The 9,912-nt window shown below is 49.9% G+C and overlaps 1 protein-coding gene across 3 annotated transcripts in view; it reads right to left on the reverse strand.

The window, feature by feature from the left end:
• IRS2 (insulin receptor substrate 2) overlaps nt 1–9,638 on the reverse strand; it is a 28,135-nt gene extending 18,497 nt beyond the window's left edge. The window contains exons 1-2 of one of the 3 annotated variants that reach the window (XM_062619231.1): nt 5,746–9,638; nt 1,726–4,072 (exon numbers count right to left, since the gene is read on the reverse strand). In XM_062619231.1, coding sequence (XP_062475215.1) covers nt 3,789–4,072; nt 5,746–9,268 — 3,807 coding nt within the window. In that variant the 5' untranslated portion in view covers nt 9,269–9,638 and the 3' untranslated portion in view covers nt 1,726–3,788. Of the gene's footprint in view, nt 1–1,725; nt 4,389–5,745 lie in introns of those variants that run through there. The other 2 variants (XM_062619236.1, XM_062619245.1) reach the window with 2 other exon arrangements.
• Between the last annotated feature and the right edge of the window lie 274 nt (nt 9,639–9,912).

The following is a 9,912-nucleotide window of genomic DNA, read 5'->3' on the forward strand; positions in this document are numbered from 1 at the left end:
AGAAAAGACTTCCTTTGGAAAAGCTGCAAGAGGAAAAACCAGCCTTTTCAACAGCTGGCAGCAAGGCAATTGCTCAGTTGAACTTGGCCTTTCAAGACTGCCACTCTTGACCCCCTACATACATACACACAAAAACTTTAAAAATAGCTACATGCCAGACAACAGACACACAAATAAAACATACCTGAACTTTGGGGTCACTACACCCTCTTCTAAAAACTCAAGGGATGCTACTGATTTCCATGTATTTAAGCAAGCCCTTATTACAAGCCCATATTCAGTCACTACACTCACTTCAAATTGCCATTACACACACCAACATAACATTAAAACTTCCACAAACTCTGCTTAAGTATATAATGAATGACCAATACACAACACACCTAAGACAGAGAAAACATATGGACAACCAGTACAAAAGCATACCATACTTCAACTAGGGGAGGAAAGAAGACTCCAGATACAGCCATTTCTTTAGGTGTTTATTACTTTAAAAGAAACATATTAATGGGGCTTTAGAGAAAATCCAATATAAACAGAAAATACCCCACTGTACCTATGTTGCCATTTAACTGCTGAATGGGGAGAAGTTAGATTACATACACAAACTCTAGCTTAATTTTTCTGTGGATGCTTGCTGTGTTTCAACTGTTAAACCGCTTCAGCATTCCAGTGTAATTAATGCTATTTAAAAATAATAGTAAATCAAGTATAAACAAACCCATGTTATTCTCTTTATTAAACAAAAAAAAAACAAACCACCATATAAAACACATCCTAATACTCAAACATTCCTTTATCCATTTTACTTACAAGCAAATGTTAGCCTCTGTAGCTATCTTGAAAGAAATCAAGCAATCAGAAGCAATCATCAACCTAAGCACTTCCTCTGCCTTGAGCAATGACTGCAATGGTTCATTTTAGTACAAACCCACCATTCAACTTGGTCTATAACAATTTATCTTAAATGACTCAAAGTAACCATGACAATTCAGTATAGCTAAACACGAAGTATAAAGCAAAATAAAAGTCTAACAGATGCTATACATTTTAATATTCTGCTTGTAAAAGCTGACATCTATATAATAAACATAATTTAAACTATCAAAGGCTTCATTTAATCTTAGACAACTTCAGTTTACATTTTACATTTCACAAGTGGCACTTCAAGGTTCAGACCTAACTATTTTGGTTTGGTTAGCTGTAAAATGCAACCTGAGAGAAAAGAAGTTGATTTCTCAAGGTTGGAAAAAAAAAAAAGAAGCAACCTAAAAAAAAAAAACAAACCAAAAAACAAATCCCTCAAATTTTTAATTCTAAGCATGAGGTAAAAAAATTAAATATATATATATAAATATAAAATCAAACTATGTAAGGTATTAGGATATTAGTTCTTTCTGCTGTTAATTTTAATGTTCTTGCAGAATTTACCACAACTACTTTATTCAAAAAAGAACTTTAAAAGATGTATAGCTTTCTAACACAGCATATAGTTTTTCTAGTACTTTTAAGAAGCCATTTTAAAATGAATACATGTTTTGTTAAAAAAACAAACATTCTCATGCTACTCTGAGAACCAAAACTTCACGGCAGTTGGCATATTAAAGAAGGGGGAGGGAACCCTTAATAATTCACTGTGCGAAAGTAATCCCAAAGAAAAACAATACAAGGGTTATGTCTTCAATAATCTAAAATGCCATTAGAAAGACACAGAAGAGATTTCTTAGATAGGCTTTTTATTGTTTAGCTGCAATCATAAAACCCTCACAAAAGAAGAGCTAATTGACAAGGGGGGATGTCATTATTATCAATAATCACCTTATTACGATGTTAAGTAGATGCATTACAGATTATGACTTCTTTAAATAAATCAAGACAAAAGAAACTAACACAGGAGGAAAACAACCCTCAAGTTCTTTTGCACCATTACACAGAGCATCTGTTCAATTTTAGAAAACTAGATCAACTACTAGAAACATTCACAAGTTACAGAGTATTTTGTTAAGAAAAAGAAAACAAAATTAAAGATAACCCACCCAAGTCTGGTGTTTTCTATTAAGCAAAAATTCCCTATTACACACCCACTAAATTTAATGGGAATTTTACTTCAGAATTTCAGGATTACACAAAGAACAAAATCTTGACCCCACCAGAGACAACTCCCATTTGACTTCAATAGAACTAAGATCCACCATAAAAAGTCACATAATTACTAAGTGTAATCTGTCATAAATATACTGGAATAAATAATTTACACTGTATGAGAAAATTACTGTAAATTTCTCCATAAATAATGAAAACCATACACAGTTCATACGTTTTTTAAGCAGGAAAAAGCAGTCATCATTTAAGAACAAAGGCTAATTACCAGCAAGTAACAAGTTTGAACCAACCAGTAACAGCATTACTTTATTTACACATCAGATGACGGCAAGTGTTTCTCCAATTCTTAAACATTTGCACACTTTCAGAACACAGTAAAACTGAACAAACCGGTAATTTCAAGCAACCTTCTAATTGTTCTGTTTTGACAGCAGTTGTGGATGCACTCATTTGCTCTTGCCATGACAGAATAACACGGACAGAGATTTCCAAAAGCACAGCACTCGCTACAGCAGAGGCAAGTTACTGATAGCAGAGAAACAAGCTACACGGGAAAGCCAGCCACCTTTAAATAATACAAATAATTTACCTTAGAACACCCACATGAAAACACATCTACTACTACAGACCCTCAGGCACATTTCAAACTCATGTTTTTTACATGTATTTTACACAAATCAAAATATTAATTTACTGAGGTGATTACAAGGAGTCTGTATTCCCTGTATCTCTTACATTCTCCTGTTCTAAATATTAAATGTATGTGAATTTTCCAATGTTTTACAATCGCTAGAAACCTCTCTTGGGTTTTGAAGAATTCTGAAGAATTAAAGCTTCTCATTTTGCTAATAGAGTTAAAAACAAAATTTGAAGAAGTGCAAACAACGAAGTAAACAATGCTGATCGCATATAAGCTATCTCTTGTGCAAACGATTTTTATAAAATTACATTCTCTCAAATCTACCTGAATTACTACTGTGTTAAAATGATCTTGTTTATGCTCAAAATACAATTTTCTTTAAATAGCATGTTTTTCTCTGTAAAACATGGCGTTCTTCATAGTCTCCCAAATCACAATGTTCAAAATTCAAATACACTGGTAGAATACTCAGTGATCTTTTTACAGAGTGGAGACAGTCCTTCTGTAAACAAACCTTGGTGTGAAATCCCAATGAAAACTAAAAGAGACACTAGGACACCTGCAGAAGTCAATGACTCAATTCAGCTTACACCAATCAAGTCCTTTGTGATACATTTCTCCTTCCCCCATGCTATGGCTTTTCCAGTTTGCCTGCCACAGGTGCAACTAACCCGACCCCCTGGTTTTGGTGCCTAATACTGTGTGATGCTGGGGTAAGGTTTCTCCTCCCCACGTTGGCTTTGTTACTCCCCAAGTCCCCCAACCCTGAGTACACCCAGCAGGCATGCACACTTCTCAGGGAACAGGGTGGTGGAGAAGCCAGCCTTGCCTCCTACAGAAAGAGGAAATTTCAACCACCTTCTTTCCCTGCACCACTCCTTGATGTGTTCTGTGTTTAAAAGCTTACGGGAAAGAGGAGAAATAAACAGGCATGCAGATTAAATATTAAAATAAAGCAAGCCTATAAACACCCTTTAACAAATTCATAGCAGAACTGAATCCCCTCCTCTGGACACCACCGTGTACCAAATTAACATGACTGTGTTTACTGCATTCTCCTTTTTACTGGGTGGGAAAGAAAGTAGGAAGGAAGGAGGGAGGGAAGGAAGGACAGCAGCCAGTTGCCCCTGCTTATCCCACCCACCGTCTCCTTCGCTCCTGCTTTTTGTCTATCCACTCCAGGTTTTCTTTGTAGCCGGTGCCCGCCGCCCCTTCTCCCCCCCTCCTTAAGGTCAGCAGTTTGGGGAATGTTGTGGAAATAGCTCTTTCCCAACCTGGGCCTCGGTTTGCAGTTGGGGCTGTAGGTGGCTGAAGAAAAACTCCTCGTTTCTGTGAAAAAACAAATTTCAGTTTGCAAAGCAAAGGGCACAATCATTTGTGGGTGCCCGGGGCACCAGCCCAAGGCCAAGCATCCACATCAGTCCGGGTCAAGCCCAAAATCAACCCCAGCAAAACTAAAAGCAACAGACTCAAAGTAATGCTCTGCCCTCAGCCCTTCCAGTCCATCAGAGTAAGTGTCCATCATCCTCACAAATTCTGACACTGCATTCAGCAATCCGCTCGCCTTAATTAGGTGCAAAGCTTGCTCTGCAAACGGTGTCTCTCTCTCTCTCTCTCTCTCATCTTTTCCATCTTCCTGTACTTCCTATCAAAAGAGAAAATATTTTCTTCTTCAAAATCAACTAGCTACTGAGAACACAGAAGAAAAAAAAAAAAACAAACTGCGAGTGTTTTTTACAAACTGTCGCTGTTGGGCTGTTACTGGTGCCCCCCATCAGCACCATGACTACAGCAGCAAGCACTATCCACCTCTAAGAAGCTATGTTTCCTGCAGTGTGCCACCTCACCTAGCTAGCCCCGTGAACATACAGTACAACTATGACTGCATACAGGGTTGAAGTACCATATCTTGCATAAACTGAAGAGCAAAGAGAATCCCTACAGCGCCTCATCATTAACTTTTAATCCTTGACAGGCTGGCTCTTTGGTGCCTTCCTCAACCAGCCCCCAGCCGCACACAAATTCTCACTCCCTGAAAGAAGGCAGGTTGCTATTTTGGGAGTGTGTGCATATTTCTTTGTTTCTTTCCTTTTTTTTTTCCTTTTTTTTTTTTTCACAGCATAACTGCCACCTCCACAAAGGAACAGCTACATAATTAAAACCTAAATTCTCTCTTGCCCTAAGTTTCCCATTTCTTTGTTTTGCTTTTGCCTTGGAACACCCGTCACTTGCAGCCGTATAAAAGCAAAACAAACCAAGTGGTCATTCATACTGGGGCTCAGCTGACAGCTGGGACACAGTTACAGCTGGGACACAGTTACAGCCCACCATAGAGCAGGCCTTGAAGGGAAATGTACGAATGTGCAATACAACATGCAACAGCTCATGCATATAGTGACTTCTGGAGAGAATTATTACTTTTTTTAAATTCATTTTCCATGCTCACCATGATTTACTGTTGATACTTTTGCAAGAGATATTTCCAAACCTAAATATTAAATTTATCCTTCTTATTTTGGCATGATTGACCTTCCCTGCAAGAGAGCCAAAGATTGGTTTTTTTTTTTGTTTGTTTTTTTGGTGGGATTTTTTTTTAAATAGGATTTTAAAATAGTATTAGAAGCTGCATTAACATAAACTATTTTGGTCATATTTTCCAAACACTTTCCAAAATCTTACATAAGAAAACTCTGAAGTACAGCCCAAACATAGTAACTGTGTAAACATTAGCCTCTATTAGGGTATCTAAAAGTATACACTCATAGTAATAATAGCACAGCAGAACTCAAACGTGAAGAAATACCCTAAAATTAAACTTTTTCTCATACAAAGAGCCAGTGAGTTCCTCCAAGACTGTTTATTACAGGACATATTGGGGGAAAAGAGATTTTTAAGGAAGCAAGGAGGGAGAGGGCTCTACCCAACAAAACACAACCCTGCAGCAAGGAACAAACACTAAGCACAAACACGCATGGCAGGCACTGTCAGATGAGGCTACTCACCTTTCACAGCACTTGCTTCTTTAAGGTTGTGAGACAGAAAGTCTATGCTGGCATAGGTGCTCATCTCCACTCCGTTGATGCCACCGTTCAGGACGTGCCTGGCTTTCGACCTGGCTTTGTCACAGTTTGCCAGGGTCCCATCCACCACATCAATGGCGATGTAGTTGAGGCCATTCTGGAAGCCAGCCGAGGTCTCCCGGCACATGGGGCTGCTACCCTGCTCCTCCTCCAGGCCTTCGCTTTTCCTGAGGGACACATTCTCCACGGAGGCCGAGTTGTGCCTTTTGGGGTTGTGTGCGAAGGAGGGGGACACAGGGGTCACAGTGGTGGTGGAGGCGAAAGTTTCCGAGCTGTGCCTCCTGCGCCCCTGCGGATCTGCCCGGATGACCTTAGCCCCCCGATTTGGGTCTGGGGGAGGGCTAGAGAGAATGAAAGCCTCCACCCCAGAGAGGGTGAGCCTCTTCACCCCTGCCGTGGGGCTGGTGACCCGGGCACTTTCTGGCTTCTGAACGATCGGTTGGGGTGGGGTGGTTGCCATGCCAAAGGTCATCTCGGTGTAATCCCCACCATCGGACGGGCTGGATGAACAAGCCACCCCCACAGCCGCCTTCAGGTAGCGCCCCTCGGGCTGGCTGGTGCTGGAGGAGGAGCCTGGTGAAAGCGCTTCAAGGGAGCCCACCGAGACCATGCCGGACTGCGAGGGCGACTGTGACCCGAAGTCAATGTTCATGTAATCAGAGAAAGGGGAGCGCCTCTGCCCAGTGCCTGAGCCTAGGGAGGAGGCCGGGCTGTCCGGAGGCAGTGAGGGGGGAGAATAAACGGCAGCATCCCCAAACTCGATGTTGATGTATTCACCGGGGCTCTTGGGCTCGGGCGGCAGAGGGTGCTCGTTCATGCTGGGCAGCATCGTCCGCAAGGTCTCCAGAGAGAGGCGGCTGGGCCGGACCGCCCGCTGGCACCGCTGGCTCAGGAAGCTCTCGGTCCGGCTGTGCCGCAGGGGCAAAGGCACCGTGTGGCTGGAGGGGGCGAAAGTGCTGGCAGACAACTGGCCCGCTCCGCACACCACCTCCTCCGGGATCATCCTCCCTGGGGAGTTCATGAAGACATACTGGTCACTGTCCTTCACCAGGCCCTGGCTCTTGTAAGAGCGGGGTAAGGAGCTGTACGAATAGCAGCCGGGCTTGGGGGGCTCACTGGAACCGTGCCCCGAAGGGGCAAAGAAGAAGTCCGGGGGAGTGAGGGAGGGAGCCTGGGGCCCATGCTGGCGGTCCCGAGGGGACATGTTGATATAGTCACCGTTACTCAGCCTCCCATCCGAGCTCTCCACAGACAGCTTGGAGCCACACCACATCCGCATATACCCGCTATCATCAGGGGAGCTCTCCCCGGGTGAGCTGGTCTTATAGCTGCTCCTGTTGCCGGGGGACCCGCCACCCGCCCCCGCCCGGGGCTGCAGGATCTGCTTGGGCGCAGACACGCTGGTGGGGCTCATGGGCATGTAATCATCGCAACCCCGGCCTCCCTGCCCTAAGGCTGCAGCCACGCCGGGGGTCATAGGCATGTAGCCGTCATCATCTCCCCCTCCTCCTCCCCCCCCTGCCGGCGGCCCCAGGTTGGTGCTGCTGCTGCCGGAACTGCGGTGGGAGCCGATCTCGATGTCCCCATAATCCTCGGGGTAGGGGGTGTAGGTCACTTTGGGCGAAGCGCCGGCTTGACAGGAAGGGAAGAGGCGGCCGGCACTGCCGGCGAAGGTAGCCCGCATCAGCGTGTACTCGTCGAGGGAAGCGGAGGAGACCTGCTGCGGGGCGGGCCGCTGCCGGCACGGGGTGGTCAAGGAGTAAGTACGCTTCCGATGGCCTCTGTCGGCCGCGGCGTCGGGGCCGGGCCGGTAGCAAAGGCGGCCGCTCGGGGGGCGCTCCATCGCCATGTAGCCGTAGAGATCGGTGCCGCCCCCTGGGTCCCGCACCGGCGGGGTCTCAGCCACCGACTCGGGGGTGTTGCTGCGGTTGCTGGCGGTGGAAGAGGAGGAGAAGGGCCGCAGGTCGCCGCCCGGGCTGGAGCCGTACTCGTCGAACGACATGAAGCCAGCGTCGCTGGGGGAGCCGGAGACAGAGGCGCTGCCGCTGGACGGGCGCTGCGGGTGATGCGGATGGGCAGCCTCGGAGCCGAGGCCGCTGCTGGAGGAAAGGCTGATGGGGCTGGTGGCAGAGGGGGGCGAGTGGGATGCAGGCATGGACATGGAGCGGCTGCTCTGCAGGCCGCCGCCGCTGGCCAGCACCGGCAGCAGCTTCCCCGCCTGCCGGCCCCCGCCGCCGCTGCTGCTAAGCGTGTGCGAGCGGCTGAGCGGGGTCCGCACGGGGCCCGGACTCATGGGGCTGCCGGCCACTGAGCCCACCCGGCAGCCGTCGCCCTCGCTGGCCGTCCGCACCCGGCACGGCGTGCCCTTGGTGCTGGCGCCGGCGGCGAGGCTGTCGGTGCGGGAGCGGCGGAGGAGGCCGGTCTGGCTGGGAGGCAGGTTGACCAGGTGGTGGTGCCGGCGGCCGGGCACGGTGATGGGGTGGGTGGAGGAGGCACCGCTGCCGCCGGGCCCGGCGGCCCCCCCGGAGGAAGAAGAGGTGGAGGACTGGCTCTTGCTGCGGGGCCGGAACTCGGACAGCTCCTTCAGCGCCTTCATGGCCTCCAGAATGGTCTCGTGGATGTTCTGGGCCACCACCGAGTCGTCCGCCTGCATCCAGAGCTCGCCGGGGCCGGTGGCCGCCGAGCGCCCCACCTCGATGAAGAAGAAGCTGTCTGAGTGGCCGCAGCGGCGGATGTTCATCAGCTGCAGCGTGACCGAGGGCAGCTCGCAGTTGAGGCGCACGAAACCGATGGTGCGGGCTGAGAGGCAGAGCCGGTGAACGCCGGTAAGGTTTTTACTCTGCCCTAAGCCCTTGGGCTTCAGCGTCACCTGCCAGACCTCCCGGTAGGCAGCAGATGCCGGGGTGATCAGCCCGTAGTTGAGGTCCTCGCCGGCGGCGGCCAGGGAAGCAGCAGCCGCACTGCAAGAAGCGGCGAAGGGGGAGGCGAGGTGGCGGTGGGGAGATCCCTGACCGGCCACCTTTCCCTCGTTAAGCAGATCTGTGAGAGCCCGGTACCAGCCCTCCTGCTCCTGCTCGTTCTCTGCCGCCACGGCGAAGTACTCGTCCTTGGTGTAGAGGGCGATGAGGTACTTGTGCTTGGCGTCCGCCCGCTTGTTGATGTTGAGGCAGGAGTCCAGAGCGATCACCCGCTTGGGCGCCCCGGACTTGTTCCTCCATTTCTTCTCGCTCTCGTAGTACTCCAGCCGGGCGCCCCCTGCGCCAGCCGCCTCCTCCCCGCCGCCGCCGGGGCCCCGCAGCACGAAAAATCGCTTGTGGCCATGCTTCTGCTTGCGCAGGTACCCGCACTTCCTCACGCCCTGGTTGTTGTTGTTGTTGTTATTCAGGTTGGGGCCGGGTGGGGAGCTCACGGCGGGCAACAGCCCTAGCACGGCGGGGCTCGCCATCCCCGACCCACGGCGGCAATGCCGCCCGGCTCCTCTCGCTGCTGCTGCTGCCGCTGCCGCCAAGCGGGGCTGGGGACCGAGCGCCGCGGGAAGAAAAAAAAAAAAAAAAAAGAAAGGAGTAGAAGCGGGTAAAATAAAGTTATTCCTCCGCTGGAAGAGCGCGGCTGCCAGAAGCCGCAGCAGGGTCCTCCGCTGTCGCCTCTAGGCAGCGGGTGCTGCCGGCGGCTGCCAGGCGTTCTCCCCGGCTCGAGTACCGGCGGCGGCGCCGCTGCCGCTCCTCAGCCCCTGCTGCTGCTGCTGCCGTCGCCGGCGGGAGTTTCGCCGTAAGTAACACATCGCGCACCGAGTGCCCCAACTAAAGAGCAAAACAACACGTGACCACCGCCTCACCGAGACGCTCACACACCGAGACGGGGCGGAGCGCACCGCAGCCGGCACCGCCCGGCATTGGCCCCCATGCCGCGTAAAGGACGGCCCTGACCACCAATGGGGCGGCGGGGCGGGCCCTCGGGTGCGAAGCGGCGCGAAACCATTGGTCAACGGGAGCCTCGCCCCCCGCCCCCTTCCCGCCTCACCGCGGCGGACGCCCTCCCGCCCGCAGCTTCCAGCCTCTCTCAGGCGCCGCGGCACCGCCTTCTCCGGTT

Source organism: Pezoporus occidentalis, unplaced genomic scaffold (genome assembly GCF_034315485.1).
Source record: "Pezoporus occidentalis ecotype Australia unplaced genomic scaffold, CSIRO_AGI_Poc_V1 ctg105, whole genome shotgun sequence".
Classification (NCBI taxonomy): domain Eukaryota; kingdom Metazoa; phylum Chordata; class Aves; order Psittaciformes; family Psittacidae; genus Pezoporus; species Pezoporus occidentalis.